The sequence below is a fragment of the Bos mutus genome, chromosome 4 (assembly GCF_027580195.1).
Source record: "Bos mutus isolate GX-2022 chromosome 4, NWIPB_WYAK_1.1, whole genome shotgun sequence".
Lineage (NCBI taxonomy): Eukaryota > Metazoa > Chordata > Mammalia > Artiodactyla > Bovidae > Bos > Bos mutus.
Window position 1 is genome coordinate 59,036,667 of NC_091620.1, and position 22,868 is coordinate 59,059,534.

A 22,868-nucleotide genomic window follows, 5' to 3' on the forward strand; every position below is an offset into this window, starting at 1 on the left:
GCTCAAAAAATCATTAACAGTCTTACAGTTAAGAATCTCTGACAACCTGAATCCACAGAGTGACTGGGGTAACACTGTTTTCTTTTCGCCACAGTAACTGGCCCCCCAAATCAGCGCAGCAGGCTCTTTAACCCAGATGCTTCTAATATCAGTTCCCCAAGTGCAAGAGAGCAGAAGGCAGGGTTGCGCTTAAAGCTGACGAAGCAACAGCAGATACTTGATAAGCAATTTTATTTAATTTGTCCACATGGGCCAAAATGAGGGATAAGAGGCAAGAAGAGTTCAGGTCATATATAAAAGGGCTCCTAAAAATCTGATAGTTTGGAATACTGGAATGGTTTTAGCATGGAATGTCATGATTCATCTCTCGTATACTGTAGTGACATTATGAAATTTGTTTGCAGGTTTATTTAATTAAAAATAACATCAGCCAGGACTTCCCTGGTGCTCCAGTGGCTGATTCCGTGCTACCACCACAAGAGGAACAGGTTCGATGCCTGATCAGGGAAGATCCCATATGCTACGGTTCAGTTCAGTTCAGTTCAGTTCAGTCACTCAGTCGTGTCCGACTCTTTGTGACCCCATGAATTGCAGCACACCAGGCCTCCCTGTCCATCACCAACTCCCGGAGTTCACTCAAACTCATGTCCATCGAGTTGGTGATGCCATCCAGCCATCTGTCGTCCCCTTCTCCTCCTGTTCCCAATCCCTTCCAGCATCAGAGTCTTTTCCAATGAGTCAACCCTTCGCATGAGGTAGCCAAAGTACTGGAGTTTCAGCTTTAGCATCAGTCCTTCCAAAGAAATCCCAGGGCTGATCTCCTTCACAATGGACTGGTTGGATCTCCTTGCAGTCCAAGGGACTCTCAAGAGTCTTCTCCAACACCACAGTTCAAAAGCATCAATTCTTCAGCGCTCAGCCTTCTTCACAGTCCAACTCTCACATCCATACATGACCACTGGAAAAACCATAGACTTGACTAGACGGACCTTTGTTGGCAAAGTAATGTCTCTGTTTTTCAATATGCTATCTAGGTTGGTCATAACTTTCCTTCCAAGGAGTAAGCGTCTTTTAAATTCATGGCTGCAGTCACCATCTGCAGTGATTTTGGAGCCCCCCAAAATTAAGTCTGACACTGTTTCCACTGTTTCCCCATCTATTTCCCATGAAGTGATAGGACCAGATGCCATGATCTTCGTTTTCTGAATGTTGAGTTTTAAGCCAACTTTTTCACTCTTCTCTTTGACCTTCATCAAGAGGCTTTTTAGTTCCTCTTCACTTTCTGCCATAAGGGTGGTGTCATCTGCATATCTGAGGTGATTGATATTTCTCCTGGCAATCTTGATTCCAGCTTCTGCTTCTTCTAGCCCAGCATTTCTTATGACGTACTCTGCATATAAGTTAAATAAGCAGAGTGACAATATACAGTCTTGACATACTCCTTTTTCTATTTGGAACCAGTCTGTTGTTCCATGTCCAGTTCTAACTGTTGCTTCCTGACCTGCATACAGGTTTCTCAAGACGCAGGTCAGGTGGTCTGGTATTCCCATCTCTTGAAGAATTTTCCACAGTTTATTGTGATCCACACAGTCAAAGGCTTTGGCATAGTCAATAAAGCAGAAATAGATGTTTTTCTGGAACTCTCTTGCTTTTTCCATGATCCAGCAGATGTTGGCAATTTGACCTCTGGTTCCTCTGCCTTTACTAAAACCAGCTTGAACATCTGGAAGTTCATGGTTCATGTATTACTGAAGCCTGGCTTGGAGAATTTTGAGCATTACTTTACTAGTGTGTGAGATGAGTGTAATTTTGCGGTAGTTTGAGCATTCTTTGGCATTGCCTTTCTTTGGGATTGGAATGAAAACTGACCTTTTCCAGTCCTGTGGCCACTGCTGAGTTTTCCAAATTAGCTGGCATATTGAGTGCAGCAGGGTGCAGCCAAAATAAAATAAAATAACAGCAGCACATGGTACAGAAATATGTATTATCAGAAGTTATAAAGTGAAAAATAGAGTTAGCATAATGCTAAAAGTTTCTTGTGATATTCCTTGAGAACCATTTCTATTCTTTTATTGACATATACCTATTTTCCCTGTGCATCAGGGGGATGACTCTACACATCGTGTTCTGCAACCTGCTTTGGCACTTAATAAAATTCTGAGGTGCTTCTGAGGCAGCACATGCCACATTCTTTTTCACATCTACACAGTATTCTGTCACACAGTTATCACCTAATGCATTTAACTAGTCCCAACTGATAGCTAATAGGTTCCAATAGGTTTTGATTATGGAAAGCAATGATGCATACAGCCCTGTATGGATGTGTATGGGGTGTGTGTGTGTGTTTGTGTGTCTGTGTGTGTATCCTACAGTGCTTTTGTGAGACTATCTACTGAATAAATTCCCAGGAGTCAAATTGTCAGAACAAAGACACATGCATTTTAAGCTTGGGTGAATACAGCTAAATTGCCCTCCAAAAAGGCTGTACCAATTTATACTCTTGACCCCACAGCATCTTTGCCTCGTGCCTTGATTATCAAGAAATGTACATTTTCATCTCTTTTTTGAGAGGAAGATTGAGTTTCTTCTTTCACAGCTATAGGTATATAGCCATATATAGGTCTATGTAGATCCTGCTTGGCAAGATAAGATAGATAAATATATAGATTTATAGAAAGAGAGAAAGAGATCATTTTTGTTTATAGATTTTGGACCATATATTTTGGGGGCAGTTTATTTATTCACAAGGGATCCTGCAATTTGAGGAATTAACCCTCCATTTTTTACTTACATTGCCAATAGTTTTTCTTAATTTGCTATTTTTTATTTTGTTTCTGGAATTTTTCGCAAATATGAAAGTTCTGTGGTGTTTTTATTTTTGGTAATCAAATTTATTAATCTTTTTCTTTGTAATTTCTGAGTTTTGTGTCCTATTTAGAACTTAGAATGGCTTTCCATACTCCAAAACTACAAATATATTTACTATAAAAACTTTCCAAAACAAAAATTTCAGGAATGTGAAAACAATGGTCTGGAAACCTAGGCTTCCTCTATTAATAACAGGAACAGTAGTCAAAATTTATGTAAAACATGCTTCATGCAACATGTGACCTCAGGTTAGATTTCCATAGCTATTATTAATATTATCATGACAGATACAAGGAAATACTACTTAGCAGCATAATCTGAAGGTCTTCAAACCTTTAAATGCTCAAAAACTCACACATATTCACACACATTTCCAGGGTGGGTTCATGGCTATATTTTCATACCACTGGGGAGATAGATAAGGATATGACATCTAAAAAAGATATATATTTAAGATGGTCAGTAGAGAGATTGTCTGAAGATATGCAACATAGAGGAAGACCATATGCCAAGTGTTGGGCTATTAAAAGAATAACTATGCAGTTTTTTTTAAATCTTTTATTATTAATGCCCTATTTTGTTAGGAATAATCCAGAAAGAATAGTTTTATAACAGAGTAAGACTGAAAATAAATCCTTCAAAATGCCATTGATAGAGTGGACATGAGCTGCACATTACCTAAAACAAGAGTGTGTGCATGCATGTGTCTATGAGTGTGGGCTAGTGTGATACTGTGGCTACAGAGAGAGTTCAGCTGAGGTAGATACAAAAACTTGTAAAAGTTAGCACAACACCATTTGCTGGTTTCTTTATGGTACTCTAACACCTCCTTGCAAATTCAATAGAGACAGTTTTCAAAAATATATTTTTATTGTGTATATAAGAAGTGAAAGAGTTAGCATATGCTGACCCATATTTTTTCAGTCAAACACAAAATCTTTAAAAAGAAAATCTACCAGCAACAAACAAAGTTTAAAGATCCAATATGTCTTGCTTATAGAGTAATTCCCAATGCTAGACTCCATGGCTACAGTCAAACCATAAAGTGCTTACTTAAAGTGCAGGAGCTTGGACCCTTGACATCTTAGAAAGATGTCATTATTCAGCTTCTCTTTGAAGGCCCAGACATCAGCATTTTTAAAGTTCTACCAATGATTCAACTTTGGGGACCACTATTCTCTGGCAAATGTAAACTAGTCTCTTGCAGGGGGACTCTATTGTATGGTGTTGTTTTTGTGCACTGGTTTTTGCACGTCTCCCTTCACTGTGTTGGGTACACGAAGGGCACAAGCTCCAGTGTCCCCAGTGAGGCCAAGTCACACCACAGTGTCAGCATATTGGCTTTCTGGATGCTGAGAAACTTCACCCTGACAAACACTAACCTTCTTGCAAGCAGTAGCTTGGCACTGCAGAAATTTTGTTCATGAAGCCAAGGCGTAGATTAAAAAAAAAAAAAATGGTGTCTTTCTAATTCTGAGATGAAACAAAAGGTATACTCTTTCTTCCCATCAACCAGATGAATAATTTCAACAGGATATATAGGAACTACAAAACCCAAATGAAACCATGGTCTCTAAAAGTCAAATTAAGGTGAATTCATGCTAACTGAAGTAAGGTCAGTGCTAAGGCAGACAAAAATGTCTTGGCTCAACATGGAGTCACTGAAAAAGGAGTGTGAATGGTAATTTCCCTTAAGTGGGAAAGAAGGTACCAAAAGCCAGTTTAGCCAACTCCAGCAGCGTATTCTATTGAGCCCATCACTGTGTTTACGCTCAAGATGTTACTGGGTAAAATGTTTAGGTGTTTGTAAGCCTCTCTAATGTAATTTTCAACAAGAAGAATTTGTGGTGGTTACAGTACCCACAATTTAATTTTAGCCAGATGCTTTTCCCAATTTTTAAATTTATTTTTAGCCTAGCACATGGCTTCAGTGGAAACTGAAAATGAGAGCTAGACACAGTTTTCATCACATATGCAGAGTGAAAATAGTAACACTTGGTGTATTTTGTGCAGATTATTTTTTAGGAAAGTGATAAAATGCACTGTGAAAAAAACATAGTTTAAATATGCTAATGTTACTACCCAAAGTCTCCATAAGCAAGTAAGAAAGATCAAGTTAAGCAATACAGTTGGCTACAGTAATCTAAATATATTGTAGCATTTTGTTTAGCAGTTTTTATTTGGAAAACTTGAAAGGGTTTTTTTCTAGAATCAGCTGTCAGTGAAACAACAGAAGTGGCAAATATTTCTTAAACTATATTTGATGGATCGTCACAATAACTGACCAAACCTTAGGAAATACTTAAACGTTTTCACTCTTCCGTACACAGACACACGCCTTTTGACTTTCAAGGGAAGTTTAACAGGCTGTCTCTACTTGTGTTCCCTTTGTTTGTTCAGATAGTCTCAGGTGGATCTGTGGGTAGGTAGGTAAAACCGATTCGCAGGGTAGAGTTATCCTATCTATGTTATGAGAATTGTTGATATGACCACGGAATTCAAACTTTAAAGTGAATTTACTTGCACATAACCTGGAACAAAAACTTCCTTTTCTGTGCCAGGAAATCAAAGGGGGGCATTCCTGCTACTCCAGAATAGGGGAACACTCCAAAAATCTTTTGTTTCACATGAGTCACCTTGAAAATTTAATATCCCATAATCACGTATAACAAACTGCAAATCACAGAACCACAAACAAGCATCAACTTACCGGAGATGTGGTTAATCGAAGGATAGTGCCATTTTTTATTTCATTTCTATTCTGGAAAAAAAAAAAAAAACTGTAAATCTTCAAGTGGAAGCTTGGGAAAGAAGAACACAAAGGCACATATCACCTAGCAGAGAGTCTATATATAAATAATATGCATTCATATGATTCGGTCTATTCTCACTTGAATAATTTTTAATTCTTTCTACAAAGGACTTTAATCTGGGTCCCAAGGCAATGGCACCCCACTCCAGTACTCCTGCCTGGAGAATCCCACGGATGGAGGAGCCCGGTAGGCTGCAGTCCATGGGGTCACTAAGAGTCGGACACGACTGAGTGACTTCACTTTCACTTTTCACTTTCATGCATTGGAGAAGGAAATGGAAACCCACTCCAGTGTTCTTGCCTGGAGAATCCCAGGGACGGGGGAGCCTGGTGGGCTGCCGTCTATGGGGTTGCACAGAGTTGGACATGACTGAAGCAACTTAGCAGCAGCAGCAGCAGATGCATTAACTTTATTTCCCCCTTCAATTCTTTTTTTTTAATTTAATTTTTATTTTATTTTAGAGTATAGCTGACTTATCGTGTTGTGATAGTTTCACATGTATAGCAAAGTGATTCAGTTATACATATGCATATATTCTTTTTCTGATTCTTTTCCTATATATGTTATTACAGAATATTGTATAGAGCTCCTTGTGCTATATAGTAGGTCCTTGCTGATTACCCATTTTTATATGTAGTAATGTATACATGTTAATCCTAAACTCCTAATTTATCCCCCCACTCCTCCCTTTCCCCTATGGTAACCATAAGTTTGCTTTTGGTGTCTGTGAGTCTATCTCTGTTCTGTTTCTTTCTATCATCATGGACAGCATACCATACAGAGGAAGTGAATATGAACCCAGAGAATAGATACATGGGACACAAGGATAGTAATCAAAACAAGCAAGTTTAAAAGATTATTAAAAGGAGTATTATCCAGCAAAATCATTCCTACATACATACCCAAGAGAACCAAAACTACATAACCATACAAAAACTTGTACCTGAATATTCAGAGAAATTTTATTCATAACGACCAAGGTATAAACAACCCAAATATCCATCAGCAGATGACTGGATAAACAAAACATGGTAAATCCATTCAATGGAATATTACTAAGCCATTAAAAGAAACAAAGTATTGATTCATGCTACCACACGATCTTGAAAACATTAAGTGAAAGAATTGAGATGCAAAAGCTATGTATTTTATGATTCCATTTGTCAAAAGAGGTCCATCCATAGACACAAGGAAGCAGACTAATGGTTTCAAAGGGCTGATGGAGGAGGATTTGGGAGTGAGTGTTAACCGGCACAGGAATTTTTTTTCAGGGGTGATGAAAATGCTCTAAAATTGATGGTGGTGATGATTTTAGAAATCTGTGAATATAGTGAAATCCAACAAATTGAAGAATTAAAAGCCAGTGAGTTAAAGAGCCTCTTGATGAAGATGAAAGAAGAGAGTGAAAAAGCTGGCTTAAAACTCAGCATTCAAACAACAAAGATCATGGCATCCGGTCTCATCACTTTATGGCATAGATGGGGAAACAATGGAAACAGTGAGAGACTATCTTCTTGGGCTTCAAAATCACTGCAAATGGTGACTGCAGCCATGAAATTAAAAGACACTTGCTCCTTGGAAGAAAAACAATGACAAACCTAGACAGCATATTAAAAAGCAGATATATTACTTTGCTTACAAAGGTCCATATAGTCAAGGCTATGGTTTTTCCAGTAGTCATGTAGGGATGTGAAAGCTGGACAATAAAAATGGCTGAGCACCGAATAATTGATGTCTTTGAGCTACGGTGCTGGAGAAGACTCTGGAGAGTCCCTTGGAGAGCAAAGAGATCAAACCAGTCAATCCTAAAGGAAATCAACCTTGAATATTCATTGGAAGGACTGATAATGAAGCTCCAATACTTAGGACACCTGATATAAAAAGCTGACTCACTGGAAAAGACCCTGATGCTGGGAAAGATTGAAGGCAGGAGGACAAGGGGACGACAGAGGATGAGACGGTTGGATGGCATCACCCACTCGATGGACATGAGTTTGAGCAAGCTCTGGAAGATGGTGAAGGACAGGGAAGCCTCGTGTGCTGTAGTCCATGGGGTTGCAAAGAGTTGGACATGACTGAGCAACTGAACAACAACAGCAACAAACTGAACACTTTAACAGGTGAATTTTTGGTCTGTGAATTATCTCAATAAAGTTGTTCTCTTTTTTGGGAAAAAAAAAGTTAAGAAGGAATCTGGTTTCTGGTTTCTTAACATTTGCTGGTTTCTATTGAACGTTGCCTTGAAGTTAAGAACAAACAGCATATATGAGCAGATTCCAAATTGGTCCATCTCCACTCAGCAAGTATATTGGAAGTGAGTGTTGTGAAGCTTTCACTTAGCATCTTTGGCATGCAAAGGAGAATTTCACTGGCAGTTTCCTCTTCTGCCACCAGAGTACGCACCATGCTCAGCTTTCAGGAGTTGACCTTCTGGGAGTCACACCACCGCATCCCCCACCCCGGAGCACTGAGCCAGGAGGTTAATAAAGTGCCTTGTGGGTCAATCTCCTGCACCATTTCTGACAAGCCACAAGCTAGAATTTGCTCAGGATGCAGCAGGCACATTGGAGTAGTAGGAAATTTCTCAGAATGAGATGCCATAAACACAGAATACTCACTCTCGCCCTCAGCCAATTCTGATGACTTATTGGAAAATGAATTTTCTAGAACAATTATCTGAAAGCGAGCAGGCCTCAGGCCAGTACTTTCTCCCAAAGAAATCCTAATCTGAACGTTTTACACTGAGTTCAGCAGGCCTGAAAGCTCCACACTGCTAGATCCAAACTTTCCTTGGGCAATTTCAGCCCAATTTAGAGCATCCCCAGCCAGACACCCTGGGCCACCTCTTGAGAGAGCAAGGTCTTCATTACCGGAAGTGTGTAGGCAAGGGCTGGATGACCACTGGGCAGCCCAGTTCAGTTATAAGATGGTGAAATGAATTTCAGTATTTTTTTTAAAAATCTTTCAACTCTAAAATTCTATGCCTCTAAGAGAAATGGAGAGGAAAACCAAAAATACTCATTATAGAATATTAAGGAAGCCAAATAGATAGCTATGTCTTTCCTGCTCAGGTTTTATATGAATCAAGAAATAAAGGAGTCAGAAGGTGAAAACCTAAAATATCTCCTTTATTAGTGATTATGGAACACAGGGCTGAGAATGATAACCAGCAGACAGCTAACGAAACCCTCAGATTAGCATACCTGTTGAGGTTAAGACCCAAGTCGGGTTCCTTTCCAAGAGGAAAAGGGGGCCTAGTTTATTCTTCCCAAGTAACAAATCAAGCAGGAAAAGAGGGTATAAAGAGGCCTGCAGGGTTTAGCAATAATCTCTCCTCGTGAAAATTAGTAGTGGTGATGAAGCATTCCTAATAAAAGCGGTAAATTAACATTTATTGAAAGGCACTGTGGTGAGGGATTTGGGGTTTTGTTGGAATGGTTATTTAACCATCATAATTATCTTATGTTCACTTTAAAGATAAGAAACCAAAGCTGCCAAGAGGATAAGTTATTTGCCCAACATCAAGGAGGGGGAGGGGGGGACTCAAACCCCTCAGGGTGGGGGCAGATGACATCAGAGGCTGTGCTCCCTCTGGAAAAGGTAAACAACTTAGACCTTGCATTCCTCATTAGAGGGGCGAGCTCATCATCTGATTGCCATATATGAGAGCAAAGAAGTAAGTGCGGTATTAACAAACGCTCTGCAGATTCCCAGGTGCTCTCCAGGATGTCCTGGACATGAGGCACTGGGTGGAATTATGGCTGGGGTGACCTCAAGCAATTGACCTCCATGTTGACTCCTTCCACACAGACTCCTGACTTTCTGGGATCCAAGAATGAGTACTCTGAAGAAAGAGTCTTGAGGGTTGTTTATTTAAAACAAAAGCAGTGTCAAAACCACTGACAGGCAGGGCTGGGTTCAAATTCCATCTGACTCACACCACCTTGTAAGCTCAGTGCAAGCTATTCAACCACTCCAATCTAAAATGGGAAGAACAAGTCATTGCTTAGAGAATGCAGCAAGAACCAGATGTGACGTATGAGCTGTGCCTGGCCTAGAATTCTTTCAAAATGGGATTGTTACATTGAGAGCAGCACGCATCCCTTCTCAATCGGCAGCTGATTTGCTTTCTGTCTCTTCCTTATACCCAAAATACATTTTTTAATCAGTGTTTAGTATTTTGGAACAATAGATAAACAACAACAGCAAAAAATAGAAAAGCCACAAATATATGCATTAAAAACTTTAAGGTCCCAACAGAAGGGTAGATCAAACTCAAAGAAAGAGCCAATGGTAGACATCTGCTTCGGAGACTTTTCCATCAAGAAAATCCCCTGGATGCCACCTCTCGTGCCACTGACTGATGATGACGCCTTTTGCTCTCCAAGGAAGTCGAACTTGGGATGTAAACACGGGAAAAGGCTTGGACTTATTCTTATTTCATAAGTCTCATCCAGACAGTGTAGGGCATCACTGATGAGTTGGGTTTCCGGCTAGGATAGTCTGAACTAGATCCACATCTCACTTCTTACCTGGGGAATCTGGTACAAGTGACATAGCTACCCTCTGTGTCAGCTTGTTCGTGTGTAAAATAAGGATAGCACCCGTCTCCTAAGGCTGTTCTGAGGATTAACTGAAATAATCCATTTAAAGTGCTTAGGACAGAGAATGGCACCTTGCAAACGCTCATGAAAAAAGTTAGCTGCTTATTATTAAGTGCAAAAATAACATCCGAAAAGCACATTGCTGCATATGCTTACTTGTTTTGAGCCAGTCTCTATATGTAATCCAGCCAGTAAAAATAACAGTGCCGTCTAGGTGATCTTGAGTCTCAGACTTCAGGAAGTCAGCAGCACATATCCAGCGGGATAACAAATGCTATCAACCATTCACCTATTCCATCAGCAGATCAGCACGGCTGAGGGGAGGTCTGGCACACAGCATGCTCCACATTAAAGGCTGAGGACCTGGCACCCATTCTTTTATCATACTCTCGGGCCTCTACATCTGTTTCAGAAGGGACTTCTTTGATGCAGTCCTCCAAGCATCCAGCAAGCGGTGTGTGTGTGTGTGTGTGATTTTACTTATCCTGCCCATTGCCTGCCTCCCTCTACCTCCTGTCCATTCCCTCCAGCTTACCCTGACCAATTCACCTCCATCCGCTGATACTCTGCCCCAGCTGGCATGGATCCATTCTTCCTTAGTGAAGTGAGTAATACTCTAGCCAGCTTTGTCTGATCAACAGGTTATGTCAGTGACCTTTGGTAAGCAGATTTCAACAGGATCAATCCAGCAGCATTCAATAGAGGCACTTTTCTCAGGCCAGACAAGGAACATCATTAAATGACTTATAAAAGCATGTGTGTGTACGTGACGGGAGTACTTCCCTGATGGTTCAGGGATTAAGGGGGAAAAAAAAAAAAAGACTTTGCACTTCCAATGCAGGGGTTACAAGTTTGATCTCTTATTGGGGAACTAAGATCCCACATGCTTTGTGGTATGGCCAAAGAAAAAAATTAAATTTTAAATTTTAAAAAATATATAAAATTTTAAAAAGATATGCACTTTAAAGAAAAGCATGTGGGGGAAGGAACAGCAACAACAAAAAAAAGTGAACTCCCTCCCTCCAAACAGAGAGGGGGATTCTGCAAAACTAAAGAATGTATTCATCAACTCACAGAGCCAAGAAACTGTCCCATGCCCCTCTCTGGGAAATCAGTCTTTAATCCCTGATTCTCATGGGATCTTCATACCACTGGCTTGAGAATCACCCTGAGTATTAAAATGCAGATTTCTGGGACTCCCCAGCCCACCAAGCACACACTCAGGGGCCTCAGCGGCTACATTTTCACTATGCTTGCAAATAATTCTGATGCACAGTAAAGTTTAGAATCATCCTGGTCTAATTCATAAGACCATGCAGCACATTTAGAGTCAGTGTTTGGAATTTCAAGGTAATAAAGTAAGGCAAACAAGACTAATGGCAGCTCCTTAAAAATGAAGAAGAGAGCAGCAGAAAGAACATTTCTGCAGAGAATGTCCTAAAGTAACAGCACACAATGTACGGGAAGAATGACAAGGGCCCAGTGAAAGCCGCTAAACCCCACTGTCACAGCTCCTGCCACCCAGCAGTGGCAGACTGTACTAGCCCCTGACATTCACAAGCATCTCCATAGGATGTCTTTGTGCTTCTTCACAGAACCAGCTCAGTGACTCGGCCTCTGTGTGGATCGGATAATAAGATTCCTCAGGAAAATGTCACTGTTGTCATATTTTGCCTTCTGAAATTTGTTTATCTCAGTAGGCCAACTTTCTATGTAGCCAGGCAATATTAAGAATTATTCCCTGGTCAAAAATTCCAAATTCTACCCCCTTCCTGTGACTGAGAAAGGAAAGCAGGAGGTCAGAGGGGGAGGGGGCACTCACGACCAGACCCCACAAGTCCAGGCAGCTCCAGGACCTTTTCTCTGGTTCTGCCTTTGTCTGTCACTGTCTCTCTCCCCTGATGTGATGGGGTCCTTACTTTGGAAATAATACTAGGAAATAACGCTGTTCTTTGTATCCATTACTCAGTCATCACAGAGGCTGATTTTTCACTGTAAACCTGATCCTTTCTATCCTTTATGCGTCCATTTGCATGATCTTCAAATCTTTGGGCTGAGGGAAATAACTGAGGACCACATATGACATGCCGGTTGCTAGGTTACAGAGCAATGCCTCTAGACAGAGGACTACAGGTCTAACATTTGAGGAGGAGTATAGAAATACCCTAAAATAAACCTGAACCCCCAAAGGCCAGGAGAAAAAGGCTGAGAGGTGTGGTGGGGAAAAAGAATAAGAAAGAAAGGGTGGCAAACTCTTCTAAAAGCACATTTCACATAACTAATATTGCAGACTTCCCTGGGGTCCTTACCATCAAGGACCATGTTCCTTCCCAGCCCCACGCCCCAGCTCCATATAGCTTGAGCAATTCATCATCATCCATGGACGGAAGGATCTGGATGTGACTTCTTTCCACTCTTTTTTCATGCCACTAACTAGATTCTATTCTCAGTTATTGTCTTTCTTTAGTCAATTTATTTTTCATAACACCCATGTACCATTCACACAATTCCCCAAAGCGAGAGAAGATAGACAAGACAGGTGATAAGGAATATTTAGCTAATTACCTATCTGTCCTATGTAAACACAGACCATGATAGGGGAGGGCCTGTTCCATCAGAACGCTTTGTTCTCTTTCTACCTGTAATAAGATCTGGGTAAAAGGAATGGAGAAAAGCTGGTAGACAGTCCTCAGGAGCCCAGGGAATCTATGGGATGTAGTGATCCCAGGGGAGAGCCAGAGGAGAATGCCTGTCCCCCTTTTCGTTTTCATCAACTGCTTGTAGGAGACAAAGAACAATGTTTTCTGGAAAAGAGCATGCTTATCTTAAAGGAACAGGCACTATTAGATTTCACTGCTGCTTGGAAAGAGGCACCTTTTAGAAAGCCAGGGAAGATGCTTGCTTTCTCAGCCAATTTCATATGGCAAGAGTGAGACACATCTACCTTTGCCGGTCCTAGGTCCGGGCCCTAGGACCAAAAACTCAGGGTAGAACCCAATCCATGTCTCTGTCCCTCTAACATCCTAGAGAAAAAACTGACTGAGTCCAATCTGTTAAGAAATAATAAAAGGTCACTATGTAGATAGCATATTCAAAAGCAGAGACATTACTTTGCCAACAAAGGTCCGTCTAGTCAAGGCTATGGTTTTTCCAGTAGTCATGTACGGATGTGAGAGCTGGACTGTGTAGAAAGAAGAGAGATGAAGAATTGATGCTTTTGAACTGTGGTGTTGGAGAAGACTCTTGAGAGTCCCCTGGACTGCAAGGAGATCCACCAGTCCATTGTAAAGGAGATCAGCCCAGGATGTTCTTTGGAAGGACTGATGCTAAAGCTGAAATTCCAGTACTTTGGCCACCTCATGAGAAAAGTTGACTCACTGGAAAAGACTCTGATGCTGGGAGGGATTGGGGGCAGGAGGAGAAGGGGATGACAGAGGATGAGATGGCTGGATGGCATCACCGACTCGATGGACATGAGTTTGTGTGAACTCCGGGAGGCCTTGCATGCTTCAATTCATGGGGTTGCAAAGAGTCGGACATGACTGAGCGACTGAACTGAACTGAACTGAACTGATGTAGATGGTGAATCAACCTTGAAGTCAGAGTAGTCAGTTCCCTTGAGCACAGAAGGTGACAGGGATAATTTTGGTAATACAGACAAGTGGGGTAAGCACTAGCAACATCTCAATACAATAAACAAAGAGAAAACATTTAAGGCTTTTGAACATTATGACGGAGGGAATGTTTCAGAGAAATAAATCTGTCAGCAGCAGAGAATTAGAATGGAGAGTAAGTTAAAGAGATTGGGCAAGGTGGTGGAGGGTTGCAGCAATACACAGCTGCTTCCATCTCTGCAAGGCTTGGCATTCACTATATTAGACCCCGGATTCCAACCACAAGACTCCTGGCTGGGAGCATCTCCTGTCTCCAAGTTAACAATCCAACAGAGAGACCCAAGAACTGAAAAACTAGTAATAAGCTCTGTGACAAAAATCTGTGCCTTTCTTCCTACACATGACTTGCAGGACAATGAACAAAGACACATTTTTCATGGGTGATTTCATAATGTTTAGCAAAAGCCTTAAAAATCAAAATCAAATTCTATGAAGTTTTTTCCTTTGGAAACACCAGAAAGGCAAACATTTTATGAAAGCTGTCCACCGAGGCATCATTTATAACAGAGAGAAAACAACTAAAAGCAAGCCCAGATACTTTAGTTATTCATTTACTGTCTCTTAACCCGAAATCCAACATTCTTGGCCCAACTGCATATTGGAGCTGGGCCCTGCAACCATTTCCCTTTTGCCATCTAGGAGAATGTTAAACTTCACCAACAGAGAGCACTGGAATGATCCTGCCCGGTCATCAAAAGGTGGTTCTCTTTTATCATTGTTATTATCATCACCATTATTATTACTATTATACAAAGAAGTCCACAGGCCTCATCCACCCTCAACCCTTCCCCTAAAATAACTTGTGACGGTCTATCTACTTTTTGGAACCCTATTCTAAAACAACCTGGGATTCTGTAAGGACAAATATTTTCTGATTCAGGTGAGTCAGTGACAATTCTCACCAGGCATTTTTTTTTTTTTTTTTTGCTGTGCTGGGTCCTCACTGCTGTGAGTGGGATCGTTCTCTAGTTGTGCAGAGTAGGGGCTACTCTGAAGTTGCAATGCACGGGCTTCTCATTGCAGTGAATTCTCTTGTTGTGAAACACAGGATCTAGGCACATGGGCTTCAGTAGCTGTGGCTTGCAGGCCCTACAGCGAACACGTTCCAGTAGTCGTGACACACCGGCTTAGTTGCTCCGTGGTATGTGGATTCCTCCTGAACCAGGGATCAAACCTCTGTCCCCTTCATTGGCAGGTATGGAGTCTTATCCACAGCGCCACCAGGGAAGTCCTCTCCAGGCAACTTTTAACAACCTTGTGGCTTTTGTCTTTAAAAGCTCCTGACTCTCTTCCTTGGAATATTCTTTTGTGTTTACCCCAAACCTGTGTCTTCTGAATTGCAAATCTTAAGACCCCCCAAAAACTCTTTTCTAATATGCAGCCTCCTGCATTATTTTTAAGTTAGCACATAAAAAATGTAGGTTGCATAATAGTATTGCACTATGAATCCAAATTGATGGAATATATTACGTGTGTATAAACTGGTAAAATGCTGATGTCCAGGTAGATCCAGTAACAACTGGGCAACAATGCTTTTTACTTACAACATATGAAAAAAAGGAAAAGAAATTTTTTAAAATGGCTGATATTGTGAGTATTTGCCCACCCCAGCTAATGAACATTGGTTATGTTTCTAGGGGAGAAAGCAATCTCCATGGTTTTGGACAGAAAGATTTGCACAAGCTAGGGTAAACCACATAGATCAGGCCTCCCCTATGGTCCCTTTTTTCTATCTATTTGAGATAGAGATTTCATTGCCAGCCCCTCCTGCTATCAATTTTAACATAACCCCCAATCAGATGGCATGTGTAAATGTTTAAACCTGGATTGTGAAGGGCAAATCTCAGTGGTCTCAGAAATCCACAAAGTGCTGGAGAAGAGAGCTGCACTTACAGGAAAGAAGCTTATGCTTGTAAAAAAAGAAAAGATTTTAAAGGGCCATTCCAGTGGCATTGACAAGCATCACTAAGGATGCTGCTTGTTTTTCTTTGGTCACGTAAGTCATGTCTGACTCTTTTGTGACCCCATGGACTGTAGCCTTAGGCTCCTCTGTCCATGCAATTTCCCAGGCAAGAATACTGGAGTGGGTTGCCATTTCCTTCTCCAGGGGATCTTCCCGACCCAGGGTTCAAACCCCCATTTCCTGCACTGGCAGGCAGATTCTTTACCACTGAGCCACCAGGGAAGCCCAGGAATGCTGCTACAGCTAGGAAAATACAGACGCTATGGCCTACTCTAGGCAAAGCCAATGCAGACAACAGACTACGGAGTGAGAACGAGACGCAAACCTTTATGATGGAGAGGAGAGCTACTGAATAAAATGGGATGGAAACACCAGAAAAGGAAGAGTAACTGAGCTTGCTGCTGGTTTCAAAGAGACAGTGTGGTGTCTGGCATCTCGAACACAACCTGCTGTGATGTGAGCCACCCTAACACTGGTATCAGATGGGACTGATCCAAACCTCGGCATCACTACTGACAGCTTTGTCACCTGGGCATTTGGCATAGAGCCTGGCACATAGCAGGTGCTCAGTGAACATCCGGTCAATTAATACATGGGCATGACAGCTCCTCCGAGCCCACCTCACTGCTATAAGGAAGATCGTCACACCTAGACCGTATGGTGTTGTCATGGGATAAAATTAGACAGTGCTAATAAAGGCTCTGCCTGGCACTGGGTAAGGACTCGATACATCATTCACAAAGAAGAGGCAGCTTGGGTACTGGGTACTGGAAATACGAAAAATCTGTCAGATCAAGAAGCGGGAACAGAAGCTCAGGCAGAGTAAATGCAGTTCAGGCCATTAGGTTCCCCTGCCTGAGATCCTGTAAGGCAGAGATTTAAAGAATCTCTTTTCTTTTTGCCCCCTTTCATGGATGTTTTGGAAGTCTAGTGAAACCTACAGATCACTTCTACAAATAACACTTTTAAATGCATAAAATAAAATACAGAAGCTTGCAAAGAAACCAATAGTTATCCAAGTTTTTGAACTGTATCATAGTAATACATATGCTACTTTTTCAGTATCAGTTCAGTTCAGTCGCTCAGTCATGTCCAACTCTTTGTGACCCCATGAACCACAGCACGCCAGGCCTCCCTGTCCATCACCAACTCCCAGAGTCCACCCAAACCCATGTACATCGAGTCGATGATGCCATCCAACCATCTCATCCTCTGTCGTCCCTTTCTCCTCCTGCCCTCTTTTTCATCAGCAAACTTTTTCCATCAAGAGCCAGTTACTGAGAGGGAGGAGCCAAGATGGCGGAGGAGTAGGACGGGGAGAACACTTTCTCCCCCACAAATTCATCAAAAGAGCATTTAAACGTCGGTAAATTCCACAAAACAACTTCAGAATGCCAGCAGAGGACATCAGGCACCCAGAAAAGCAACCCAATTCTTCGAAAGGAGGTAGGAAAAAATATAAAAGACAAAAAAAGAGACAAAAGAGGGAGGGACGGAGTTTCGTCCCGGGAAGGGAGTCTTAAAAAGAGAGAAGTTTCCAAACACCAGGAAACCTTCTCACTGCCGAATCTGTGCCGAGCTTTGGAAGCACAGAGGGCAACTTAACAGGGAGAAAAAATAAATAAACAAGTAAAACTCGCAGATTGCGAGCCCTAAGGTAACTCCCCCAGCGGAGAAGCAGCGCAGACGCCTGCACACGCCATTGTCAAGCAGGGGCTGGGTAGGGAGGCGCGGCGCGGGCTGCATCGCTTAGAGTAAGAATCTGGCCTGAATACCCTGAGCGCTATCTGAGCGAAATAATTTGGGCTAGCAAACCAGACTGTGGGATATCTACCACGTGAAAAGCCAGCCCCAACCTAAGACACCGCCAGGCCCGCGCACGGAACAAAGGACTGAACAGAGATAGCCGGCTGCAGACCTTCCCCCTCCAGTGACAGGCAGCCAGAGCCGGAAGAGGGCAATCGCAGCCCCAGAGAGACATTATCTATAAAACTGTAAGAAGGCTTCTTTGCTAAATAAAACTTCTTGGGGGTCTGGACGGTCAACATCTGCCTGAGAAGGTGTGCCGGTTTTACACCCAGATAACCGAGTGGCGGGGAGGCGATAAGTTGCAGCATTGGCGCTTGCCAAATACCTCATCACCTGAGCTGCTCGGACCTGGGAAGAGCACAAAATGCAGGCCCAACTGAGTCTGCGCCTCTGAGGACTACCCGAGTGCCTGAACCTGAGCGGCTTGGACCTGGGAGGTACATGCAGCCTAGGGCCGGCCTCGGATGGTTCCCGGTGGAGCAACCTAGAGCCTGAGCAGTGTGGGCAGGGAGGCTACACGCGCTGTGAGCGGGGGCAGACCCAGTTTGGCTGAGGCACTTCGAGCGCACGCCAGTGTTATTTGTTTGCAGGGTCCCTCCCTCCCTCCCCGCAGCGCGACTGAACAAGTGAGCCTAAAAAAAAAAAAAAAAAAAAGTATCCTCCACCGTCCCCTTTGTTTCAGGGCGGAAACCAGACACTGAAGAGACCAGCAAACAGAAAAAGTTATAACAGAGGGAAACGCCTCGGAGATTAAAACCCTGTGGTTACTATGGACTACATAGGAAGGGGCCTATAGATCTTGAGAAATATAAGTCGGACCAAGGAACTAGCCAAAAATGAACTGAACCCACAATACTCACAACAAAACCAGAGAAAGTCCTAGATATATTTTTACTATTTTTACGATCATTCTTTCTTTTTTTTTTAATTAAAAAAAAATTAAGTCCTCTATTGTTCCTTTAATTTTCACTTTTATAACCTATTACTTTGCAAAAAAAAAAAAAGACCCTATTTTTTTCTTCTTCAGCAAACTTCATATATATATATTTTATAATTTTTTGACCTTGTTTTTTTTTTTTTTCTTCTTTTCTTTAACATTGTATTTTTGAAATTCCAAACTCTACTCTAGATTTTTAATTTTAGCTTTTTGGTATACGTTATCAATTTTGTACCTATAGTCTTTTTTAAAATTTCTGTGACTTTTTTTTTTCTCTGTTTCTTTCTCTTCTTCTTTTATATAACATTGTATATCTGAAATTCCAAACTCTACTCTAGATTTTTAATATATGCTTTTTGGTATTTGATATCAATTTTGTACCTATATTTTCTTTATAATTTTTGCGACATTGTTTTTGTTTGTTTGTTTGTTTTCTCTCTTTATTTTTCTTCTTCCTTTTTTTTAACATTGTATTTTTGAAATTCCAAACTCTAATCTAGATTTTTAATTTTTGCTTTTTGGTATTAGTTATCGATTTTGTACCTGTATTTTCTTTATAACTTTCACGACCTTATTTGTTTTTCTTTGTCCGTTTTTCTCTCTTTCTTTTCTTCCTTCTTTTCTTTAACATCATATTTTTGAAATTCCAAACTCTACTCTAGATTTTTAATTTTTGCTTCTATGTATTTGTTACCAATTTTGTACCTTTAAGAACCCACTCTTCAGGACCCATTTTTCACTAGGGAGCGAGATTACTGGCTTGACTGCTCTCTCTCCCTTTGGACTCTCCTTTTTCTCCACCAGGTCACCTGTGTCTCCTCCCTAACCCCTCTCTACTCTACCCAACTCTGTGAATTTCTGTGTGTTCCAGACGGTGGAGAACACTTAGGGAACTGATTACTGGCTGGATCTGTCTCCCTCCTTTTCATTCCCCCCTTTTATCCTTCTGGCCACCTCTGTCTCCTTCCTCCTTCTTCTCTTCTCTGTATAACTCCATGAACATCTCTGAGTGGTCCAGTTGTGGAGTGCACATAAGGAAGTGACTACTGGCTACCCTACTCTCTCCACTATTGATTCCACCTCATCTCATTTGGGTCACCGCTAACTCCCTCCTCCCTCTTCTCTTCTCCATGTAACGCTGTGAACCTCTCTGAGTGACCCTCACAGTAGAGAAACTTTTCATCTTTAATGTAGGTGTTTTATCAATGGTGCTGTATAGAAGGAGAAGTTTTGAAACTACTGTAAAAATAAGACCGATAACTGGAAGCAGGAGGCTTAAGTCCAAACCCTGACTCCAGGGAACTCCTGACTCCAAGGAACATTAATTGACAGGAGCTCATCAAACGCCTCCATACCGACACTGAAACCAAGCACCACACAAGGGCCAACAAGTTCCAGGGCAAGACATACCAAGCAAATTCTCCAGCAACAAAGGAACACAGTCCTGAGCTTCAAGATACAAGCTGCCCAAAGTCACCCCAAAACCACAGACATCTCATAACTCATTACTGGACATTTCATTGCACTCCAGAGAGAAGAAATACAGCTCCACTCACCAGAACACCGACACAAGCTTCCCTAACCAGGAAACCTTGACAAGCCACCTGTACAAACCCACACACAGCGAGGAAACACCACAATAAAGAGAACTCCACAAACGGCCAGAATACAGAAAGGACACCCCAAACTCAGCAGTTTAAACAAGATGAAGAGACAGAGGAATACCCAGCAGATAAAGGAACAGGATAAATGCCCACCAAACCAAACAAAAGAGGAAGAGATAGGGAATCTACCTGATAAAGAATTCCGAATAATGATAGTGAAATTGATCCAAAATCTTGAAATTAAAATGGAATCACAGATAAATAGCCTGGAGACAAGGATTAAGAAGATGCAAGAAAGGTTTAACAAGGACCTAGAAGAAATAAAAAAGAGTCAATATATAATGAATAATGCAATAAATGAAATTAAAAACACTCTGGAGGCAACAAATAGTAGAATAACAGAGGCAGAAGATAGGATTAGTGAATTAGAAGATAGAATGGCAGAAATAAATGAATCAGAGAAGATAAAAGAAAAACGAATTAAAAGAAATGAGGACAATCTCGGAGACCTCCAGGACAATATTAAACGCTACAACATTCGAATCATAGGGGTTCCAGAAGAAGAAGACAAAAAGAAAGACCATGAGAAAATACTTGAGGAGATAATAGTTGAAAACTTCCCTAAAATGGGGAAGGAAATAATCACCCAGGTCCAAGAAACCCAGAGAGTTCCAAACAGTATAAACCCAAGGCGAAACACCCCAAGACACATACTAATCAAATTAACAAAGAACAAATATTAAAAGCAGCAAGGGAAAAACAACAAATAACACACAAGGGAATTCCCATAAGGATAACAGCTGATCTTTGAAGAGAAACTCTTCAAGCCAGGAGGGAATGGCAAGACATACTTAAAATGATGAAAGAAAATAACCTACAGCCCAGATTATTGTACCCAGCAAGGATCTCATTCAAGTATGAAGGAGAAATCAAAAGCTTTTCAGACAAGCAAAAGCTGAGAGAATTCTGGACCACCAAACCAGCTCTCCAACAAATACTAAAGGATATTCTCTAGACAGGAAACACAAAAATGGTGTATAAATTCAAACCCAAAACAATAAAGTAAATGGCAGCGGGATCATACTTATTAGTAATTACCTTAAACGTAAATGGGTTGAATGCCCCAACCAAAAGACAAAGACTGGCTGAATGGATACAAAAACAAGACCCCTACATATGTTGTCTACAAGAGACCCACCTCAAAACAGGGGACACATACAGACTGAAAGTGAAGGGCTGGAAAAAGATTTTCCATGCAAATAGGGATCAAAAGAAAGCAGGAGTAGCAATACTCATATCAGATAAAATAGACTTTAAAACAAAGGCTGTGAAAAGAGACAAAGAAGGTCACTACATAATGATCAAAGGATCAATCCAAGAAGAAGATATAACAATTATAAATATATATGCACCCAACACGGGAGCACCGCAGTATGTAAGACAAACGCTAACAAGTATGAAAGGAGACATTAACAATAACACAATAATAGTGGGAGACTTTAATACCCCACTCACACCTATGGATAGATCAACTAAACAGAAAATTAACAAGGAAACACAAACTTTAAACGATACAATAGACCAGTTAGACCTAATTGATATCTATAGGACATTTCGTACCAAAACAATGAATTTCACCTTTTTCTCAAGTGCACATGGAACCTTCTCCAGGATAGATCACATCCTGGGCCATAAAGGTAGCCTTAGTAAATTCAAAAAAATAGAAATCATTCCAAGCATCTTTTCTGACGACAATGCAGTAAGATCAGATCTCAACTACAGGAGAAAAACTATTAAAAATTCCAACATATGGAGGCTGAACAACACACTGCTGAATAACCAACAAATCACAGAAGAAATCAAGGAAGAAATCAAAATTTGCATAGAAACGAATGAAAATGAAAACACAACAACCCAAAACCTGTGGGACACGGTAAAAGCAGTCCTAAGGGGAAAGTTCATAGCAATACAGGCACACCTCAAGAAACAAGAAAAAAGTCAAATAAATAACCTAACTCTACACCTAAAGCAACTAGAAAAGGAAGAAATGAAGAACCCCAGGGTTAGTAGAAGGAAAGAAATCTTAAAAATTACAGCAGAAATAAATGCAAAAGAAACAAAAGAGACCATAGCAAAAATCAACAAAACCAAAAGCTGGTTCTTTGAAAGGATAAATAAAATTGACAAACCATTAGCCAGACTCATCAACAAACAAAGGGAGAAAAATCAAATCAATAAAATTAGAAATGAAAATGGAGAGATCACAACAGACAACACAGAAATACAAAGGATCATAAGAGACTACTATCAACAATTATATGCCAATAAAATGGACAACGTGGAAGAAATGGACAAATTCTTAGAAAAGTACAACTTTCCAAAACTCGACCAGGAAGAAATAGAAAATCTTAACAGACCCATCACAAGCACGGAAATTGAAACTGTAATCAAAAATCTTCCAGCAAACAAAAGCCCCGGTCCAGACGGCTTCATAGCTGAATTCTACCAAAAATTTAGAGAAGAGCTAACACCTATCCTGCTCAAACTCTTCCAGAAAATTGCAGAGGAAGGTAAACTTCCAAACTCATTCTATGAG

At 41.0% G+C, this 22,868-nt stretch overlaps 1 protein-coding gene across 5 annotated transcripts in view; it reads right to left on the minus strand.

The window, feature by feature from the left end:
- The window catches only part of ELMO1 (engulfment and cell motility 1), a 585,429-nt gene that overhangs the window by 393,308 nt on the left and 169,253 nt on the right, over positions 1–22,868 (minus strand). For all 5 annotated transcript variants that reach the window (XM_005889093.3, XM_070369538.1, XM_005889094.3 and 2 more), the window contains one exon: positions 5,579–5,629. In XM_005889093.3, the coding sequence (XP_005889155.1) occupies positions 5,579–5,629 (51 nt within the window). The remainder of the gene's footprint in view (positions 1–5,578; positions 5,630–22,868) is intronic.